Source organism: Sus scrofa, chromosome X (assembly GCF_054392235.1).
Source record: "Sus scrofa isolate SSC_HxYL_T2T_F1_AM1 chromosome X, Sscrofa_HxYL_maternal_Yorkshire_Landrace_v2.0, whole genome shotgun sequence".
Lineage (NCBI taxonomy): Eukaryota > Metazoa > Chordata > Mammalia > Artiodactyla > Suidae > Sus > Sus scrofa.
In genome coordinates this window covers 17,213,781-17,237,372 of record NC_139401.1, presented here as the reverse complement: position 1 = coordinate 17,237,372, position 23,592 = coordinate 17,213,781, and the positions used below count along the sequence as shown (strand labels likewise).

Genomic DNA, 23,592 nt, shown 5'->3' with positions numbered 1-23,592 from the left:
AGTGTCTGTGGGGGTGTAAAGTGCCTCCCCAGGCCATCTGCTGCCATCAATCACAGTTAAATGAGTAGATTCCCTCTTTGCTCTCGGCTGAAGCCATGTCTGCTGGTTTGGAAGACACCATCCTGGGCTGCCTACTGCTACCAGGTGAGGGGCATGAGACCAAACTCCCCAGTAGGTCTCTACTGACATCACAGGGAGAAGCATCCACGGTGTCTGGCTGCGATAGAGCAAGTATTATGAAAAAGGTTTATATCCAGCTTAGCCATCTCTTTCTCAGCCCTTTGGCTGGAGAATACATTTTCGTGGGACTTCTTTCATTTGTATCTGTTGGTGGCTCTGGGTTGCAGCCTTCTCCAGTGCCCAGTACAATAGATACAAAAGAATTTTTTAAAACTCAGGAAACTCACCACCATACTATTCCTCAAGTCCTGAGGCCCCAGCCAGCCTTCTTTCCTCTTTACATGTTTTGCAATTCTCTTTGTATCATATTAGGCCCAGAGTTTTTAGTTGTACTTAGCAGGAGGGAGCAGGGAGAAATTAGTCTAAGCCATCTTGTCCTCAAATGTGTTTTATGATGTTTCATCTGTATGGGCAACAAAATTTTTCTTGGATAGAGGAATACAACACATAATCAAAAACCTAAAGCACGAGAAGACTCTATCTAGTCTAATCTCACTTTCGAGAAGAGACAATAAGTCCGTGAGATGAATTTGCTTCCTTCCCACAAAGCCATGGAGCTACAGAGTAGTAGGGCTAAAAATGAGACCACGGACAGGCACAGCTGTATACTGTTGGACAACTTTCAGTAAGTCCTTTCATTATGACAGATGAAGATAAATCCCGGGGCCTAGATCTTCTTTCCTTAATCATAAGACACTCACGAACATACTGTGATTTTCTGCTAATCTCCAGCATGCACTATAGGACAGAACAGGGAAACACTTTGGAAGGTAATGAAGATGGCGTCTTAGGTGATACATGTTTGTAAATTCTCTTGAGAATAATTACTGAGTTTCTAATACATAAATACCTGGAAGACTACCTCTTGATATATACTAAATTTGTATTTTGATGAGTGAAAATCAGGATGTTGTACATACCTTTGAAAGCCTACAAATGTGCTTCATCTACATAACCAATATATTAAGGTGATTCAGTAACTAATGTACATTACATGAGATCATCTGGATACGGTATAGCAAAAGATCTCATGATATTTGATATATGCCCACTGAATTTTAATTTGATAAAGAAAAAGAATCCTTGAAATGGTAAGATATAATCTACAAGGACAATGTATTTTTTAAAAAACATGGAGTATCAAATATTGCAGAACTTCAGGGCCTACAAACCGCCACCTGCGTTTTAAGTGAGCCTCAGTCTTTCCTTCCAAATGAAATGAAGACAGTATTTTACATAAGGCTGCATGTGGGAAATCTGCCTTGGAAGTCAAGCAGCATGCCATGCCCAGCATATTCCTGTCGGGTTCAGTACTGCCTTAGAGACCTGATTCTCGGCAGAGGACAAAGTGAGATGAGCGATGAGCTGAATGGACTATGGTTTCCTTTCAAAGATGCTGGTGTGCATGGCTAGTCCCTCGCCAGAGTGCACACAGGACCTGAGGCACACAGCGACTAGTCCTTCCAGCAAGGCCTTCCCATCGTGCCCTCTGAACCTGCTGGAGTCCGTCAGCCCCAGAAGCCTGAGAGCCCCAGGGCATTCGTTGGGACCTGGGCTCCTGTCCCCACAGGGTCTGAAGACATCCCCTAATCTGACGTCATGCCTCCCCGCCTCCCCAGCTTGAGAAAGCCTTCCCCCGGGCCTTTACGAGCTCATGACGCACCAGCGACAAATCCCTCATACTTTCATACCTTGGACCGTTCCTTCCTCTCCCCTTAATTCCGTGCTCCGCACTCCTGACTGCACTTCAGAATTACCTGGGGAGCTTCTAAAATCTCCCAGTGCCCAGGCCTCACCCCACCCCAAAATCTCTGGGGGTGGGACCCAGGCCTCCAGAGACTGAAAGCGCCCCCAGATGACTCCAGTGTGTGCAAGGGTGAGCGCTGCTGGGCCGAGGGACACCCTGTGCTCGCCCCTCAGGGGCTGCTCTGTAGACAGAACTCTGGTCAGCGGGCCTTTCAGGTCCCACAGCACTGCCACCACTGGGACTCAACTGAGCAGGACAGTTGTTCTTCACGGCCAGCTCCGAACACAAAATCGCTTTCCCTTAAAACTGCGGGCAGCTCCTCCAACACTCAGGGGCCTCTCGTATGCCTGTGGCTTTGCGTTTGCTGTTTGTCTACATTAGCGTTTTGAATCCCTCGGCCATTAAAAAGAAAAGTTCTCTTGTTTCTGTAAAACTCATTTCACTGGTCACCCTCAGCCCTTCCATGGAGCCCTCGTGGTCGCTCTATGCTTCAAGTATTGATAAAATGCCTCCCCCGTAGAGCTTTTCATCCTGCAATGCTATTTCCGTACTCACTGCACTGCTCACCAAGAGCACTTGCCGTTCTAAGGTGAGGAATGAGTGGTCCGAGTGGGGACATCCAGAGCCCATGAGTCTACAGGGAGCCCCCACTCGTCAAATGTCATGCGAATACAAAACTGAAAAAGATTATCCTTTGTACAAAACATCTTTCTATTAAAGATAATTATGCCAAAGCTATGGCTCTGTCACAACTGCCATAAGAAATCTGGCATGGGATCAACGATCCCAAAGGGCCCTGGCCCTTGGCAGAAAACTGACCTACAGGACAAGCACCGAGTCCTTCGATGGTATTGTACTCACTTCATACGCGCACAAACAATGAGTTAATAAGCTTAACCACGCTCGTTTTAACCCTGCTCCATATGAAATAGTTGCCTTTCGTTGCTTTTTTAATCATTTACCCTGTGAATCAGTCTTTTTTTTTTTTTTTTAATGTGTTACCTCTGGTCTCTAGGCTGAGACAAAATACCGTGCCCCGGCCTCTGGCCTGTCCACAGGAAAACAGGAGGCCAAAACATTTGATTCTTTATATCTTCACTTGTGGCCTCTTGATCTTACCTTTACAGTATAAAAAGTAAGATCAATTTCTTTGAATTTATTCCTTTTCCAAACTCCAGGGCCCCAATGTATAACTTAATCCAGATGTTCATATCACGGCGGTGCCTGGTGTAAGGAGGGGCCCAGCCGGACTGCAGTTTGTGCTGAAAGCCTGTTCCTCATCGCTCTCGCTTGATGAAAGTAAAGACAGACATTCGGTGTGTGTAGGAACCACACCTTCAGGCACATATCTGCAAATGCACAAACTCTCTCACTTACCTAAAACCTGGAAGTACCTCCCTCATTGGCCACACAGTTTTCCACATAGTGTTCCTTTGGGAGGAATAATATGTTTTCTTCCTTATTATAATCTAGTCTTGCCCATTTATCAAGTTAAATAATATGAAAATGTTAAACTCAAAAATAATCCAAAACCTCTTTATCTTAATCTCTTCTCAAAGCTACTAATAAATATAATGATTGAAATTATAACGGGCTTCCTGGTTTCTTCCCTAAGTACTACAGTTTAAGCCCCATAAAAGAAGTCTCTGTAGTTAAGTATTTTTTTCCAAAGTCAGCTTGATTGTCTACATACACCAAGGAACATTCAAAACAAATTTTAACAGAGCAAAAGAGTAATTCTGAGCATTTAAGTTCTCTGTAATAAAATCTGCTGTGAAGTGGTAAAAAAAAAAAAAAAAAAAAAACCACCTCATGAGAGAGTAAGAAGGAACAGAAAAGCAATGAAGAAACACAACGAAGTGAAACCTTGACAATTTAAAATCCCAGGCTAATGTGTAGTAAACTTTCTTTTTCATTGTCATCTCTTCTAGGGAAAACTATTGGCATGATATATAAAAATTTAACTTTGGGAGTTCCCGTCGTGGCTCAGTGGTTAACGAATCCGACTAGGAACCATGACGTTGCGGGTTCGATCGCTGGCCTCGCTCAGTGGGTTTAGGATCTGGCATGGCTGTGGCTGTGGTGTAGGCCGGTGGCTACAGCTCCGATTCGACCCCTAGCCTGGGAACCTCCATATGCCACAGGTGCGGCCCTAGAAAAGGCAAAAAAAAAATTTTTTTAACTTTAATCACATACTACAGAGGTGAGGTGAGGGATTAAAGAGGTTAGGAAATGTTCTTACCAATACCTTAAGGCCAGGGTGTGGTACTGCACCCCAACCACTGAGCGCTCAGGGTATTAATGGTATTTTATAAATAAAAGGATAAATGGTCACACAAGCTATAACACCGCCAGCTTTAACAAAATGACCATGTTTCTTTACCAGAGGACTTGGAAGCCTTTCATGGGCTCGTGGGCACTACGACCAGGGCAGGGAGAGAGGCGGCAAATATTAACCACGAAGCCCCAGTAATACCTCCCGGAAGCCTGTCTTATCACGAGTCGCTTGGGAAAGACTGGAATATACAGGCGCCCCACACTCGTGGCTAGGTGAGGTTCTCTTGGGGCCAATATTGGGAATGTGACTCGGCACAAAGACCAAACACAAGCGTGGGTTTATCACCTAGGACTTCCTCTGTTGCAATGTGTGTGTCCCACGTACTGGGGGCGAGAGGGGGCGAGAGGAGGAGGGGGGGGCTTCTCTGCCTGCAGGTCCTATCCATCTGTTTCTGTGCTCTGAAATCTCCGGAGCGGGGCGGCGGGGCTGGAGGCCTGGGCTGAGCGCTGGGCTCACTGCTTACACTGGGAGGGCAATTCTGGTCGACCACGAAGTGCCTCTTTCATTGGCGGTGACTTGAGAATTCCCAGCCCGCCATCAGCTCCCCGGTCAGCAAGCCCCCCAAGCAGGCAGGAAGCCCACCTGGACAGCTCAGATGGGGGCTGCCGACGGCAGCAGTCCACTGCGCAACAGGGAAGGAACTACTTACGCGGCCAGAGAAACACAAGGAGCTGTGTCACAAGAGCCCTTGGACAGCTGGATGGGGGCTGCCGACGGCAGCAGTCACAAGAGCCCCTGGACAGCTCAGATGGGGGCTGCCGACGGCAGCAGTCCACTGCGCAACAGGGAAGGAACCACTTACGCGGCCAGAGAAACACAAGGAGCTGTGTCACAAGAGCCCCTGGACAGCTCAGATGGGGGCTGCCGACGGCAGCAGTCCACTGCGCAACAGGGAAGGAACCACTTACGCGGCCAGAGAAACACAAGGAGCTGTGTCACAAGAGCCCCTGGACAGCTCAGATGGGGGCTGCCGACGGCAGCAGTCCACTGCGCAACAGGGAAGGAACTATGGCCACTTACGCGGCCAGAGAAACACAAGGAGCTGTGTCACAAGAGCCCTTTCACACAAGTCTTCCGCACAGCCATCCCCCCGGCTCCCAAGCCCCGGTCTGCCACCGGCGGCTGGAAGATAAGCACCTCTGGCGCACCCCCTGAGGCTGCGGTGACGAAGTGCAGGTTTGCTGCTGGTGCAAATCAGGAGGCCCCTCTCATCTGGTCCTCCTAGGCGGGCACGGTGAACGCCTCAATTAGCAGGGCATGGACCACTGTGTCCTGTGTACACAGAGGCTGGGACTCCAGCGACAGGAAGGAGGAAGGACCTTTACGAGAAGGACCTTGGCTTGGGAGCTGCTCTACGACTTACTAGTTATGTCACCTCGGGTGACTTGCTTAATCCCTGTATGCTTCAATTTCCTCAACTGTTTAAAAAGAAAAAAATACCAAAAAAGGGGTAATATCTGTACCTACTTCATAGGGTTTTTGTAAAGATTAAACAATGCCTTGACAGCGGTTAGCACAATGCCTGCTCCACTGCAGATGCTCCATAAACAGAGCTAACAATTTAAACGAACAGAAATCATAACCAAGGAAAGGCTTAGGATGGAACAAGACTTTGGCAACTGATAAACTGCAGGGACTCAGTAAGTACTTGCTGACTGGCTAACCAAGCCTTCTTAAAGCTAACGCTGACGGGCGGATTCTCCCTTGTCTATATGTGGGTCAGGAGGAAGAGGGGCTTTTAATCCCCCTTTGAACTCCAGGAGGGAGCCAGTCCCGCAGGGTTTTCACATCTCAAGGTTGAGGGGACACTAAAGACCGTCTAATGCTCTAAGAGAAGGAAGAGCAAGCCTTGTTCAGTGGTTTCAGCGGCTCAGTGAGCTCAGAGACGCACCACACGGAGAGCTATGCTCTGAACAGCCCAGAGCAATGACGCAAAAACTGGGACTGTTTACAGAGAGAAATGGCCCAACATTTTCCGCCAAAAATCAGAGAGGTCCTTTTTTTTTTTTTTTTTTTTTTTTGCTTTTTATGGCCGCACTCGCGGCATATGGAGGTTCCCAGGCTAGGGGTCCAATCGGAGCTCCAGCTGCCGGCCTACACCACAGCCACAGCAACGCGGGACCCTCAACCCACTGAGCGAGGCCAGAGATCGATGAGGCATCCTCATGGATCCTAGTCGGGTTCGTTAACCACCAAAACATGAAGGGAACTCAAAGAGGGTCTTCACACGTTTCTTCAGCAGCAATTCATAAAAGGAAGGCCCTGGAGCTCCTTTTACCACACTGCCCAGATTTGCTTGCTTCTCATTTTCAACTCAACACAAAAAGAGCTGATGAGTAAGGCCAGAGCAGCCCATGCAAGGAAGGCAGGATTCATTCTCAGGTCAAACAGCTTTGGGTGACACACTCTCCCACTCTTGCTGCTTCAGCTCATTGTCCCAAGGGAAAAGACCATCTTAAAAAAAAAAAAAAGCACCATGGCCCCAAATACCATTAATCTCACACTGATGACCATTCATTTTCAGTTTATGCATAATGAACATAGCCCCTAAAACACAGATGAAAACACAGGCACCCGGACTGCATACACTCTGCAGAGAAACCACATCCCACCACACCCCCGATCGGAGAGACGGCCCACCCGCTCCTTTCTCTGCATGAAAACCGCACGCAGCCCTCGACCGCCAAGAGTCAACTGTCTGCCGCAGCTGCCTGGCTGCCTATTGAGGAAAGCCTCCCTTTTCCAAGGAGGCGGAGGGCTGGCTGGGTAAGAAGACCTTGAGCCGCGCTCTGCTCTCCCCGTCCAGTCCTGACAGCATCTCGGGCACCTGACCAGCCAGGTCGATGCCCATCAACCCTTGCAGAGGCGGCACAGTGGGAGGACAGTTTACAGAAAGCAGCGTCTGTTGCCTACCTGGGATGGACAAGGTCTTGGAGGGAGCGCGGGTGGTGGAGGTAACAATCCTGACTTAGAAGCTGCAAAGAAAAATACACACTGTTAAGGACTGCTGAAAACCAAACAAAATACTCTTCCACTTGGTAACTGGCAGTGCACATTCTATCTGAGGGGCTAATTAAAAAAAGAAAAAAAAAGAAAAAAAAAACAGCCCATGCTATTTCTAATCCCTTTTTCATTTTCATCCTATCCAAAATCCCCAACATTTACCCAGGCTGCTGTGATTAAGACAGTGTAAAAACAGTAAGGAAATGACACCCTTTGATCAAAGACTGGAACCCAGCACTGGAAAGACAGTCAATCCCTCATTATTCTGATATTAATTATTTAGTTTCAAATACTCTGGGCCCTTTGGCTCCCCTCCTAGTTCTCCCTGGCTCTCAGCTGTTACACTGCTCATTAGCTTGAGTCAGAAGCCAGGACCCCAACCAGGCAGCACTGCTGGCCTGTAAGTGAGTGGGTCTGTCAGGAGCAGGGGAGGCTGAAAAAGAGGGGCTAAAATGACATTTAGAGATTCTTCAAAGATCTCAATTTCCTTTTCGCCCTCTGATCCTTCTTATCAGGGATAATTAAATCTGTTTCTAAAATAATCTGGCCCCATGTGAAGGATCTTCTGAAAGAAAGTTTCACTCCATGTTTTTGTTTTTGTTTTAAGTTTTGCGAGATACAGAGAAAATTTGAGTTCAGCCAAGAAAGTCTGGGTTGTAACTCAATGAAAATAAAGATCTGCTATTGAATTATCAATAGGGCTCACGATCACACACAAGACATAAGTTTATTATCACAACACTGGCCAAGTTAAAACACATTCTTTACAAACTCCTTAGAAAAGCACACCGTGCTCTGTATGCTGTTTATTTCCAAACCCACAGTTTATTTCCAAATCTGTAAGATGTGTGCTAATATTTGGACAACTTTCTGTGCCTTAAAAATAAAACAGGGCAATGGGCCAAGAACATAAAAGTTCTTGCATATCGCTTTTGATCTGATCCAGCTAGATCAGACAAGCCAGAAGACGGAGTTCTGGGCTCTCCACAAATGCTACTCAGAGTAATTTCACAGAGATGTATGTTCCTTGTGAGGAAATGCACTCATGGGTATGGCACAACCACGTGGGCCCATCAGTGAGTTCTCTCAACTTGTCTTTCATTAAAATTTATGAAACACATCAATGAGTCAAAACTCCAAAGGTGGTGAGACCTTGAACGGCCTTTGGTAACAAAGCCTGTAGCAAGAGAGAGTGACAAAAGCCTCAGGAATTATCCGCCTGAGGGGCCCTACTCTACAGGTCTTCATCGATTGCTCCTTGATTTATTTTATTTATATTTATTTATTTTTGTCTTTTTAGGGTTGCACCCGCAGCACGTGGAGGTTCCCAGGCTAGGGGTCTAATTGGAGCTGCAGCCACCAGCCTACACCACAGCCACAGCAACGCCAGATGCCAGATCCGAGCCGCATCTGCAACCTACACCATAGCTCCCAGCAACGCTGGATCCTCAACCCACTGAGCGGGGCCAGGGATGGAACCCACAACCTCATGGTTCCTAGTCAGATTTGTTAACCACTGTGCCACAACAGGAACTCCAGATTGGGCCTTTAAATTACCAGGTATTTTAAAAATAAAATGAAAAACTAAACAAAAAACAACATATATGCTTGCTTTTAATGAAAGACCTTACACCAGAATGAACTGCATATTAAAATAACCCTTTACTGAGAGTTCCCGTCATGGCGAAACGGAAATGAATCTGACTAGTATTTATAAGGATGAGGGTTCGATCCCCTGGCTTTGCTCAGTGGGCTGGGGGATCCAGCGTAGCCGTGAGCTGCAGTGTAGGTCACAGATGCAGCTTGGAGGCCGTGTTGCTGTGGCTGTGGCGTAAGCCAGCAGCCATAGCCCCAATTCAACCCCGAGCTTGGGAACCTCCATATGCCACCAGTGCAGCCCTAAAAAGCAAAAATAAAATAAAAAAAGCCTTTACTGACAGAAGAGGACTAAGAAGTAACAAGCCATCTAATTAAATGACTTCTGCTTCCAACCAAGATGGAGTACCAGAGACTAGATTTACCACCCCACTTTGAAACAGCCAAAAATAAATACATATAATTGTTTCATATATATATATATATATATATAATATATGCTTTTTATACAAAACAACACATATATATGCTTTTTATACAAAACAACAGTGTTCAAGACACTAGGAAATCAGGCAACAAAAACAATGACCCCTGTGAGATAAGAAACAAACAAGGTGAGCCATGTGACCCACTGTCCCTGCTTACAGCCCTGCAAGTTACTAGAAACACAACCTACATCCAGGTTCATGTCTGATTAATTTCCTTTCTAATGTTTATTTTTTATTTATTTTATTTTACTTTATTTTATTTTGCTTTTTAGGGCTACCCCCACAGCATATGGAACTTCCCAGGCTGGGGATCAAATCAGAGCTACAGCTGCCGGCCTACCCCACAGCCACAGTAACACAGCCTCTGAGCCGTGTCTGCGACCTACACCACAGCTCATGACAATGCCAGATCCTTAACCCACTGAGCGAGGCCAGGGATCAAACCTGCAACCTCATGGTTCCTAGTCGGATCCGTTTTCACTGTGCCATGATGGGAACTCCTCCTTTCTGATTTTTAAAAAACAAATGGCCTATTTTTGAAAAAGATGACATAAGGGTATGTTTCTGCATATACTTTGGAATAAAATTATATCACACATTAACAGCAGTTTTCCTTCCTATTTTCACTACATTTACTTAATTTTTGGTTTTTTGTTTTGGTTTTTTTTTTTTGGGGGGGGGGGGCTTGAAGCATGTATAAGTTCCCAGGCTAGGGATCAAAGTCGTGCCACAGCAGTGACTGAGCCACTGCAGTGACAACACCAGATCCTTAACCCACTGAGCCACAAGGGAACTCACCTTTACCTATTTTTTGGTTTTGTTCTTCCCTTACCTGGCTAGAACATCTATTATCAAGCTGAATAACTATGGTGACATGGGTGTTCTTATCTTTTCTTAATCTAAAAGGTAAGGCTTTCACTATTTCATCATTAAGTATGCTACCTGCTAATAGCTTTGTTGTAGATACACTTTCATGGATTATGAAAACTTCCATCTATTTTGAGATTTTCTTTTATGATAATTTGTTGCTGAATTTTAACCAAAGCCACATTTCCATCCGTTGAGATGATGATATGACTATTTTTCTTACAATTTGTTAATATGATAAGTTATATTATGGATTTCCTAACATTAAAACACTCTTGTAGGAGTTAGCATTGTGGCTCAGCAGGTTAAGAACTTGACATAGTTTCCACGAGGATGTGGGTTCGATCCCTGGCCTTGCTCAGTGGGTTAAGGATCTGGCATTGCCACATGCTGCAGCTTAGGTCATACATGTGGCTCAGATCTGGCATGGCACAGGCCTCGGCTGAAGCTCCACTTCAACCCCTAGCCCGGGAACTTCCACATGCCACAGTGCAGCAATAAAAAGAAAAAAAAAAAAAAAACCTCTTGCAGACCTAAAATAATCCCAACTTGGTCAGGTTTTTATGTCTGCTAGATTTAATTCACTAATATTTTGTTTAGGATTTTTGCAACTATATTCATAAATTAGACTGACCAGTGAGTTTCCTTTCTCATGTGTTCCTGTGTTATGCTTGATTCAACTGGAGAGTGTTCCCCATCTATTCTCTGGCATAGGCTGTATGAGATTGGCAATTGCTGTTGGTGGTGGTGAATGTCAGCTAAAAACATGACAGCAGAACCATCTGGGCCTGCAGTTTTCTTTGAAACGAGATTTCTAATGATTTCACTGCTTTAAATGCTATAAAATTATTCACTTTCCAATCCTTAAGTCCGTTTTGATAAATGATATTTTTCTAGACACTCGTTTTGTCTAAATGTTCACATTTGTTGCCGTAAAGGTGTTCAAACCGCCCCCCCCATCATCTTACTCTCTGCATACGTAGTTTTCTTGTTTCCAGTCCTAATACTGTTGGTGTCAACGCATTCTCCTTCATCAATCTTACTCGACACTTGAGTTTTGTTACTCTTCTAAAAAAGCAAGTAATTCTTTTCAACCTCTTATCACATGCTTGCTTTCTGTTTCATTAGCGTCTGCTCATCTCCTTCCATTTACTTCCTTTGCGCTTTTACCCTATTGTTCTTTTCTGAACTTTAATGGATCGCTTGGCTCATTAACTTCTAACTTTTCTTCTTCTCTAACTTAAGCATTTAGGGTTATAAACTTTCTTCCAAGTATCTCTCACAGGTTTTAATATGTGATCCCATTAAGTTTTTCACTTTTCCTAATTTCCATTACAATTTCTTTGATGATATTACCTTCTGTCTGAAGTTCATCCTTTAGAATGTCTCTTAAAGTCTCTTAGTGGCAAGCTTAGTCAATTTAACTAAGAAGCCTTTATTTTGCCCTCATTCTTCAGAGATGATTTCACTGAGTATAGAATTCTAGATTGACAGCTATTTTCTGCCAGCATACTGAAAATAACATTTCACTGTCTTCTGGCTTCTATTGTCGCTGTTGAGGAGTCAGATACCAAGAGAATCACTGGTTTTTGGCAGACAGTCTGTCTTCTCTCTGGTTGCTTTTCAAATCTATTCTTTGTTTCCGGTACTCTGCAGAACAAACTTTACCTTGCAGCTATGTGCATGTCTATTTTTTCATCCCCTTTTTCTTTCATAAGCTGCTAAGCACCACTAGAATTTCTGAACCATGTGGCATCCCAGTAACTTTGAGAAATTTTAATTGATTCTTCAAATACTATCTTTTCACCCTTTTCTCTCACCTCTCCTTCGGAAGCTCTCTGTCTAACTGTGTGGTGTGCTGGATAATTTCCTAAGATCTGCTGTCCGACTAACCAGTTCCCTCTTCACCCATACTTAAAGTTCTGTTAAGCCAGTCTTTGAGTTCACTCCATGACTACATTTTTCACTTCGAGGAATTCCCCTTGGTCTTTTTTTCAAAATGGCTTTTTCATTTTTATAATATATTGGCTACTTAACGCATTTTCTTCATCTCCTTTCTTTCCGCACGTTAAACACACTTACATAACAGTCTGTTATTCTGTTCCTCAGTTTGATAATTCCAAAATCTGAGGGGTTTGCATTTCCTGCTGTTTTGTTGCTTCTATGGACTCTCTCTCGTAGTGTTCAATTGCCTACAGTGCTTGGTAACCTTTGACTCTGAACACACATTCCTTGCAACGTTCCCTTTAGGGAATACTCTGGGGCCTGAGTGGAGAGTGGGTTCCTCCTCCAACACTTCTCTCAGAAACCTAAAGGCACTACATCATGTGTAAGATTTCTAGTTTCTGTGGCCCTGATATTTTGATAAAGGTCCTACAAGTATGACTTTTGAGTAAAGACAGTCGTTTGAATATTTGCAACTAATCTTTCTCTCACCTCATCAGTAGAACAGTGACAAAAACTGCTTAAATTTTCTTGGTTAAATCTTTAAATTTGGAAATGGAAAAAAAAAGATGAGTGATTCACAGCTGAATGAGCAGTAGAGAAAGCCAAGAGTAACCAATTTGTCCCAGAGAAGCCCCCTAGTTTTCAAGAAATGATGACACCAAACTCTTCAAGAAGTAGGGGTAAGACGAGGAAAGCAATAAAAAGTAAAGAAAGTTGGAGTCCCCGCTGTGGTACAGTCAGTTAATGAAATGCCTTGTCTCTGTGGAGGCGCCAGTTTGATCCCCGGCCTGGCACAGTGGGATCCAGCGTTGCTGCAGCAGCTCCGGCTCCAATTTGATCTGGCCCAGAAACGTCCATATGCTATGGGGTCAGCCAAAAAGGAAAAAGTAAAGAAAGTTGTATGATAGTGGATCCTATTTCCTACCCTTTAGGAGAAGGGAGTACTTTGACAAGACAGTTGAAGAGCTAGTTCCAGCTACACTTTGTGCTGTTCTGGGCTTCAGAATCCCTGCTCCTGTGGTTCCTTCTGTCTGTTGGTGGTCGTGTCCTGCCTCTAACTCACCTGGAAAACTCAGAATATAGTAAGTGACCAACAAAAATTTGTTTGAACTAATATAAGAAAGAACTACAGGATTATGCTCCATTCCCGTATTTTCTTAAAAAACTGAAGTCATTCAGGAGCAGTTCAATCCTGAGATTTTTCTCACACATTCTGCACAGTTTCAGTATGTCACCCACTCTGGAAAAAGGCTGGAAATATTCTTCTTCTCTAGGGAGGAAATAAAGTCCAGATAAAGGCACAGGGGCCATAATGAAAACAGTAAATGTATGTCCTCTGGACGCTAAGACACTTCCAGCCCTCTCCCACCCTGCCCCAGACTACTGTAGGGAATTGAACCAACCAAGATGGAAGATCTAGATAGCAACATCAAGAGAGCTCCAACAACATAGTCTAGCCAGATCTTTATGCCACGAAGCCCATAGCAGGCAAGTTTCATCCATTTACTCATGTATCCAAGCAGCTTTTTAGACCCCATTTTAAATATAAGCAGATAATAAAGTACTGCCAGATATCTAAAGAAAGTTTTCTAACCTGAGATAGAGCGGTAAAAAGTGGCCTTGAAGAAATGGATTAGATCTATATATACTAGGAGAAAAAAAAATTAAAGTCTACTATTAACTCATCAGAATGATTAGTCAATTTATTCCAAAAATATTTAAACATCTACTGTGTGCCAGGCATTGTTTAAGGTGCTGGGAAAATACCACCGGGTGGGGGGAACCCTCTACCCTCATGGAGCTTACATTCTACTGAGAAGATAGATCATAGGGTAGGAGTGAGGGATGAAACTTGTAGTAGAGTCATCAGGGGAGGCCTCAGTAAGAGATAAGAAATGTTATTTGCAAAAAATGAAATGTTGCGACGACGCTGAAAGCAGAATATTCCAAAAATTTAAAAGAGCACTTGGAAATTAAAAACATGACAGCAGAAAGGGAAAGCGTAATAGAAAGGTTCAAAGCTAATCTAAGGAAATCTTAAAGAAAGTGGGGTAACAGCCAAATAAAAGTTCCTCAAAAAGAAATAGAGGAAAGAGTAATAAATCAATTAATCGGTTTAAGAAAATTTCCCAGAAATGTAGAACATGAGTTTCTAGGTTCAAAGAGCCCACTGAGTAACTAACCAGGACAGTGGAAGAAAACAGACCCATAGCAAGGCACATAAACATGAAATGAAAAAAACTGGAGTTATTTTCCAATAGAGCATGGGAGAGGAGGACAGGCTACATACAAAGCATCAAGAATCCAGGTTTTAGATTTCTTAATAATACCACTGGAAACTAGAATTCATTGGAGCAATACCATCAAAATTCTGATGAAATCCTATTTCCAACCAATGATTACACAGTCAAACTAGCAGCATGCATGATAGTTCAATTACAGATATTTTTAGAAATTCAAGGTCTCAAATTAAGCACCACGTACTCTCCAAGAAAGCTACTCAAGGGTGTGCTCTACCAAAACGAGACAGTAAACCAAGAAAGAGTAAGACATGAATAACTGGATAAAGGAGATTCAACACAGGACAAAGAGGAAGGAAATACTTGGACGACAGTATAGGGAGATGACATGATGAAAACTACATACCAGGCAAAGAAAATACTTATTTTAGATTTCCTCAAAAAGATGAAACTAATACCTGATGTTGCAGAATTTCACAAGAAAACTGAAGGAGACGACAGGTGATTCAGAGGCAAGTACACTAAAAAGGAACAAGTTGATTCTTCACTCCCAAGCAAACAAAAGTCTGTGCAGTAGGAAAAGTGAAAAATTTACTATGTGACTCACACAACCATAATAATAACATAAACACTAAACATTAATCTAACCAAAATGATAAAAAAAGCTATACTGGGAGGGTGGAAGAAGGGAACGGCGACAGGCAAAGGAAGACAGGAGATGATGACTAAAATGGAAAAGTCAACAAGAGGTTATACAAACATGCTATCTTGAAATATGAAGGAAATACCAAAATATCAACACTAAGAATTCTACAGTGGAGGGTATTCTCTCATGTCTTGAGGAACAGCAATGGCCTTGGAGGAACGTCCTAGACTTCAGTTGGTCCCCTCAGTTCAGATGGAGCCCTGGCCTTGTGCTCTATTGTATCAGGCTATTAGCTGTGATTATTCACTTTTCCAGCTTCTTTCCTCTCGTCCCAGAAGTCATGTCCACTAAGACCATGTCAATCAAGACCAAAAAAGACTCCGAGTTCCCACTCATTCCACTTCGCTTCAGATTTGGAGCATCAGTAAGAATCCTCAAGATACGACTACTTACGCAGCTCCTGGAAGAGACAGGCAGAGCTGAGAGTGCAGTCCAAGCCTCAGGTTTTCCCTTTGCTGCCACGTTCTCCCCCCAAATGGCATTAACTCACACATCTTTGCTTGGTTGCTGCTGAGAAATCTCTTTCACCTATTTATGTTTCATTTCCTTTAATGACAGGGGATATTAATCTAGCTTTATTCTACCAATTCTCATTCATCTTTTGGCCTCCCATAGCTCCTAAGCACACTACCTTGTGTTCAGTAAATACACAGAGGGTGAATAACTGGAATTGAACTTAGTGAATAATCTTTCTTATAATATTTTCAGTCCTTTTTTGTTTGTTTGTTTTTGTCTTTTTAGGGCTGCACCCGTAGCATATGGAGGTCCCCAGGCTAGGAGTCTAATCAGATTTATAGCTGCCGGCCTACGCCAGAGCCATAGCAGTGCCAGATCCAAGCCGCATCTGCGACCTACACCACAGCTCACGGCAACGCTGGATTCTTAACCTACTGAGCAAGGCCAGGGATCGAACCCGCCACCTCATGGTTCCTAATCAGATTCGTTAACCACTGCGCCACGACGGGAACTACTTCAGTCCATTTATGACCTTAAATCAGATTTAAATATTTTATCCAGCATGCGCTAATCAATTTTTAAAAAGTAGACCTTCATGCAAAGTGAAACTGAAAAAATACTTTGGCTAAATAATCTTGTGGACACATGCAAAAGATGACAACATACATGTTAACAGTACCACCTGCTTTCCCAGAAAGGAAGGAAGGGAGGGAGGAGAACACATTTTGTGCAGGCAGTAAAGGCTACCATACTCAGGAAGCAACTGCAGGTTAGTACTTGACGTCTTACAGTTAATAAGGTGGAACACCAGACATCAGTGAGGCTTTGTCAAGCAAGGGTCTACTAACAGACGAATGGATAAAGAACGTGATGCACACACACACAATGGAATATTAGCCATAATAAAAGAACAAACTTTTGCCATTTGCAACAACATGGATGGACCTGGAGGGTATTATGCTTAGTGAAGTCAGAGAAAGGCAAATATTCTGTTTTCACTTGAGTGTGCAATCTAAAAACATAAAGCAAATGAATTAATATAATAAAACAGAAAGAGAATCATAGACACAGAGAACATTTTAGTGGTCACCAGCGGGGAGAGGATTGGGTGGAAGGACGCAAGAGGAGAAAGGGATTAAGAGGTATAGACTACTAGGTATAAAATAAATAAGACACAAAGATATAACATTCAGCACAGGGAATATAACCAACATTTTATAATAACTTTAATTGGAGTACAATCTACAAAGATACTGAAGCACTATGTTGTACACCTGAAAGTAATATAACATTGCAACTCAACTATACTCCAATTCTAAAAAATTTAAGTGTGGACTTCCCACCGTGGTACAGTGGGTTAAGAATCCAGCAGCAGCTTGAGTCACTGCGGAGGTGCAGGTTCAATCCCTAGTGTAGTTAAGGGTTAACGGATCCGGCACTGGCACAGCTGCTGCACAGGTCGCAGCTGTGGCTCAGATTCAATCCCTAGTCCAGGAACTTCCACATGCCGTGGGTACATCCATTAAAAATAAAAAATTAAATGTGATCGGGGGAAAAACAATGAATGCCCAAATCTTGAAAAACAGATTTAAAATTTCATGAAAGAAACTGCCATTTAATCCTAAATTCAGAAAATGCAGCCATAATTTCCAGTGTTTATTAAATTTTTTGAAAGACGTGCATTTTCTGACACAGATCTGCTGAATCTCAGCTTCTGAGCATCTTCATCCAAAACTCTAACCTCTGAAATTTTTTGTCCTCCTACTTCATTACGCTTAGAAATTTCCTAGCAAAATATTATTCATATATATTACTGTCTACTTACTACTTCCTTCAGATTTTTACAAAGCCCCAAATCAATGACTAAATGAAACCATGTTCCAAACTTACAGAGTGGAAATAAAGCAACAGATGTGGCAACTGAAAGCTTCAAGGAACAGAAAGTCGATTCTTCGGGGGAATAAAACTTGGAATAACTTCAGCTGTGGAAAAGCCCCCCGCCTCCCCGCAACTGGGAATATTTTATGAAGAAAATAAAAGGATTCAAATGCCAAAGGAGGAAAAAAAAAAAAAAAACAAAAAACCTTAAAGGATGGAAAATGTTGAAAGAAGCCTGCCAGTGGGACCTATACTTTTAACTATCAATCAAGTAAACAGCTGGCCTTTTGCAAAGCTTCAAGGATTTCATCAGTGAGGACCATTCCTCTTCTGGGCAAGTTCATAAAAATGGCTATTTCTTTGTTCAAAAACTATTCTTTCATTGTCTCCTTTCTAATCACAAAAGCATGTGTGAGCCTAGGCCTATCCCCTGATGAACCGGTTACCACAGTGATGGGTTCATACGTCGTACACACCTGTATATATCCTATATATACGATCAAGTGTTTGCCAGGAGTGCCTTTCCAAAACCTGCCCTGATCCCCTGACAATGCCTGACTTACCTCATAAAGACAAAAGGTCAATAAATTCTCTGTTAAGCAGAATAATATTTTTCACCAGTTAAAAGAAATGAACTTACACATGTCTAAGAACTGCTCAAGAATGAAAATATTAATGATGGCGTTTTGAATGTAATGAGATCAAAGTCCATTCTTTCACTTGGCAGATGAGAAAATTAAAGCCTAAGGCAGTCAAAGGACATCATCAAGGTCAGAAGGCTACTGTGATGCACCAGTATGACATTGGAAACCTACAGGACAAGCAGTGGAACAGAGCAGGAAAGGGCACTGAGATGGGAAATAAGCAGCTGGATCGGGGTCATTCCATATCCAGAGAATAAAAGCGTCAGAAGGCTGCAAAGTAAGACTACTGAAACCTCAAAGACCCGAAGACTGCTCTGCAGGTGCTGTACACGACACACTCAGAGAAGCGACTTGCTGAACACTACATAAAAATGCGCCACTGTGGCAGATATTTAGCCTTCTGAGTCATGTGAACAGCTCTTCACCAGCCTACATATAACTCCCTTGCTTTAAAAAAGATTTGGTGTGTGGGAGTTCCCATCGTGGCTCAGTGATTAACGAATTTGACTAGGGACCATGAGGTTGTGGGTTCGATCCCTGCCCTTGCTCCGTGGGTTAAGGATCTGGCATTGCCACGAGCTGTGGTGTATGTCGCAGAGGTGGCTCGGATCCTGTGTTGCTGTAGCTGTGGCGAAGGCCGGGAGCTGTAGCTCCGATTAGACCCCTAGCCTGGGAACCTCCACATGCCGTGGGTTCAGCCCTAGAAAAAAAAGACAAAAAAAAAAAATTTGGTGTAGTACTGATAAGGACATACACATCAATGAAACAGAATGGACAGTCCAGAAATAAAGCCTTATATTCACTCAAGTGATCTGTGACAAAGGTGCCAAGGGAATTCAATAGGGAGATTACTTCTGTCAACAAACAGTGCCTGGGACAAGTGGATATCCACAGATAAACAGATGAACTTAGACCCTTACCTCACACTGTACACAAAAATTAAATCAAAATGAATTAGAGATAATCAAAGAGATGAGACAATGTAAGAGCTAAAATCATAACACTTTCAGAAGAAAAAGGAGTAAATCTTCAAAACTTGGGTGGGGCAAAGATTTCTTAGCTGTAACACCAAAAGCACAACCCAAACAGGAAAGAATTCATAAATTACACTTCATCAAAAATTCAGAACTTTTGTTCTTTTTCAGTAAGAAAATGAAAGGACAAGGCATAGACTGGGGGGAAAATGTTTGCAAATCACCTAAATGATAAAGGACTTGTACCCAGAAGATACAAAGAACCCCAGAATATGCAACCCAATAATAAGAAGACAAATACCCAATTTAAAAATGATCGAATGGGAGTTCCCTGGTGGTCTAGCAGATTAAGGACCCAGTGTAGTCCCTGCTGTGGCTCTGGTTTGATCTCTGGGCTGCATGCCTTATGCGTGGCCAGAAAAAGAAAAAAGGAAAAATTGAAACAAAAATAAATAAATGAGCAAAGGATCTGAGCAGACATTTCACCAAAGAATACACAGGAATCACTAATACCCATATGAAAAGATACTCAGTATCATTAATAATCAGGAAAATACAAATAAAAACCACAACGAAATACTTCTTTACACCAACTAGGCTAGCTATAACAAAAAAGATAATAAGATGAAGATGTGAAGGAGAGTAAGCACGGCTGGTGGGAATGTAAAATGGTTCGTTCACTTTAGAAACCACTTCGGCAGTTTCTTAAAAAGTTAAACACAAATTTGCCAGACACCCAGCAATTCCATTCCTAGGTATCTTGCCGAGAAAAATGGTATGTTCACACAAAGACTCTCATGCATTCAAGTCCTGACATCCTTATTCATAACGAACAAAAGAAAAAACAATTCAGATGTCCACTGAACTGAAGAACGGACAGACAAAAATGAGGCATAGCCATACAATGGAATACCACTCAGCAATAAAAAGAAATGAAATACTGATACATGTTGCAACATGGATGAACCTCAGAAACATTATCCAAAGCAAAGGAAGCCAAACACAAAAGATCTCATATTGCATGACTCTATTTGGATGAAATCTCCAGAAAAGGCAAATCTATAGAAACAAAAGCATAGGTCAGTAGTTGCCTGGGGCCGGGCACTGGGGTTAACTCTACGACGTGAAGGATATTACTGAGGTGCTGCGAATGTTCTAAACCTGGAGTGAGGTGGCCGTAGCAAAATTTGATAAAGTTACTAGAAATCATTTAGTTAATGATTCGTTAGTTAGAATGGATGAACTTGATGGCCTGCAAATTATAACCCAACAGTTTTTCTTTAATTGAAATGTAGTGGATTTACAACGTTGTGTTAATTTCCGGTGTACAGCAAAGTGATTAGCTTTACATTTTTTCTTCAAATTCTTTTCTATTATAGGTTATTACAAGACATTAGATACAGTTGTGCTATACATTAGGACCTTATTGTTTATTCAAGAGGTTTTTTTTAAGCTAAGAGTAAGAAAAAAAGTATAACTAAACATATGGGAGAATACAGATGAAACAAGATAGGTCATAGCTGATAACTGTTGAAACTAGGAGCTCTTTTCCTTTTATATATACTATTCCTTTATATATATATATATATTTTTTTTTTTAAGGTTTTGATAATGATTTAATTTTTTCAGTGGGTTAAGGATCTGGCCTTGCCGTGAGCTGTGGTGTAGGTTGCAGACACGGCTCAGATCCTGTGTCGCTGTGGCTGTGGCGTAGGCCGGCAGCTGTAGCTCCATTTCGACCCCTAGCCTGGGAACCTCCATATGCCACAGGTGCAGCCCTAAAAAAAAAAATTCAATTTTTTGATTAAAAAAATAAATGGAAATATTCCTAAGATCTCCAAGTATTTACAAAGGCAAAACTTCCTTTTCTGTCTCCCTGAAGTACCTCTGGGAAAACTGTTCAACACTGTACATCACACAGAAGGAAACACAGGGAAACAATATTAGTTTCATGCATATAGATGACACCATGGTTATTCTTTAATATATTTTTTAACTTCAGATATGAGTGTTATAACCTACAGAAAAAGAATAAGGTGTGCCCTCCAAACTCAATTAATACAGACCACTTTCTCTGATACCAAATCTGCTGCACCAAAGATGGGAGCACAGATTTCGCATCTTCAAAGGATTCTGATGGAGAACAAAGCTGTCACATTCTCTGGATCTCAGTCTCCTCGCCTGTAATACATGAGAGCTGACCAAGACCACAGGAAAACTCAAGCTCTCAGCACCACGCTAAAATGACTCTAGAATTTATTTGCCAGTGTTTACCAGTAAATTCTACCAGGACCGTGGGCTATGTGATAAGGGTTTTAATTAGGTCTCAAGTAAAAACACAGATAAATAACCAAAACACATTAAGTTTTAACTTGGGTGAAGGTCAAGTTTCATTTCTCATGTTACATTTACATAAAAGCATTTATTCTCATCACTTTACTCTTAAGCTCCTTAAATCACCAGCTGTGTGCGCACGTGCAGGGGGTACAGCAGGGAAAAAGCAAGGTAGGAAGGAAGGCAGCACAGCAGGAAGGCGGGTGGTCAGACAGGCCACGCGGAAAGAGACTCTATTATCTTGGAACTCTCTTTTCCATCATGAATTTTTAAAATATGACATACAGTCAAACCAACTTTTAGGGGGTTTTGTTGGTTTGTTTTTTTTTTTCTTTTTGTGCTTTTTTTTTTTTTTTTTTTTTTTTAGGGCTGCACCTGCAGTATATGGAAATTCCCAGGCTGAGGGTCAAATCAGAGCTGCAGCTGCCGGCCTACAGCCACAGCCACGCCAGATCCAAGGAGTGTCTGTGACCTATACCACGGCTCACGGCAACACCGGATCCCCGACCCCACTGAGCGAGGCCAGGGATCAAACCTGCACCCTCATGGATGCTAGTCAAATTCATTATTGCTGAGCCACAACCAGAACTTCCAACTTGCAGTCTTAAACATTTCAAAATGAGTTTGTGATAACAACTTCTTCACGCCAGTTTCTTCATTATTCCACTCGCCTTTGCAATGTGTATTAATCTTCCTGCTCCAATGGACTGCTTTAAGACTTTCTGGGGACATAGTTGACACCAACCCCTTCTCCTCTCATCTCCACTCTCTTTGGCCAGTCAGCGGACTTTAGCCTTCCAGTCTCCACTTACTCCTGAAATACACTCCTCCCTAGGTGGGCCAGGCCACAGTACTGTGTCCCTTAGTGAATTCATGTGTTCTAATGGCTTTAGGTCCAGTTGTCAAGACAAAGGAATCTTGTTTACATAGAAGGTCGGAAAGGGTTTTGAGTAAGGAGGTGACATCATAGTTGTGCTCAAAGAAGTTAATCCTGCTGCTCTGTGAAGGAAAGAACAAAGCAAGCAAACCAGACTGGAGATTACTTTAGTAGCCTCCCAGGCAACTGGTAATAACAGAACCAAGGCATGTATCAAAGACAGATCTACAGAATATGAATCTAAAAATCATATCCACCCTTCAAAGGTTAGCTCAACAGCCTGCACGCCCTGCACCAACATATTCACAGATCATCCTAGTTAGAAACCACCCAGACTCAGCACCCTTCTCACATGTAACTGTAATGCCGATTGGCAGAACGTGGGGCCATATTGGTACTCCCCTTAGAATTCTCTACAGTACCAAGCATTCAGTGAAGTGCTAAGTAAATACTGGTTAAATGAGTAAGACACTTTTCCTGTTCACCAGTACTTAAGTCTATTTTAGTTTTAATATGATTCTACAAACTCAAATGCATATAAGGAATTTTGCGACATACTGAGAATTAAACTGGTTTATGGTACTCTTCAGCTCACGAGCTTTGTAACGGTCACAGGTAACGTGTCCAACAATAGGAAAATGGTAAAAATAAACCATGGTTCACATTAATAAAGGTAAAAGAAATCAAATAGAGCATCGCCATTTTGCAACTACCAATGAAGTCATGGATCTAAGCAGTGGTTTGAGAGCAACAGTTCACACCAGCTTGTGAGAGTCAACTGTGCAGATCTGTCCCAACCTCACATTCAGTGACAGAACAGCTAAGAGTGAAATTGGCCATGGCAACTGACAATGGCCAATTGTTAAACATATACTAACATGCCACTAGATTCAGTCAATGATGATCAATACCTAACAAAACTGTTATCTGGAAGGCTGTTGGGGATCTCTATCATAATGGATGAATCAGCCTAATACTATATGACAAAAACAGAAGCATCAGACCTCAAGGACCTCCTAATGTGATGCAATCGGAAGTATAGAGCATCGCTACAAAGTCTTCTTACCAAATATAGAATCTAATTCTAATCAAGTTTAGATCTTTCTCCCCATTTATAGGAAATACAGGAGATGGAAGAAAAGAGAAGAAGCCAAACGCAGAATGTGGAAATGTCTACAAGGGGGACAATTTCCTTATGAATAAATGAATGAATAGCAAGGGAGGGGGTTGACCATGGAACCTATCAATAAAAACAGACTTAACAGGTGGCAAAACAAGTACAATGTACAGGAAGCCCTTGATTGGACCCTGGTTGGA

General features: G+C 42.6%; 1 protein-coding gene across 14 annotated transcripts in view; it reads right to left on the bottom strand.

Annotated features, from left to right (window-relative positions):
* The window catches only part of REPS2 (RALBP1 associated Eps domain containing 2), a 245,961-nt gene that overhangs the window by 62,469 nt on the left and 159,900 nt on the right, over positions 1-23,592 (bottom strand). For all 14 annotated transcript variants that reach the window (XM_021080774.2, XM_085008577.1, XM_085008575.1 and 11 more), the window contains one exon: positions 7,179-7,240. In XM_021080774.2, the coding sequence (XP_020936433.1) occupies positions 7,179-7,240 (62 nt within the window). The remainder of the gene's footprint in view (positions 1-7,178; positions 7,241-23,592) is intronic.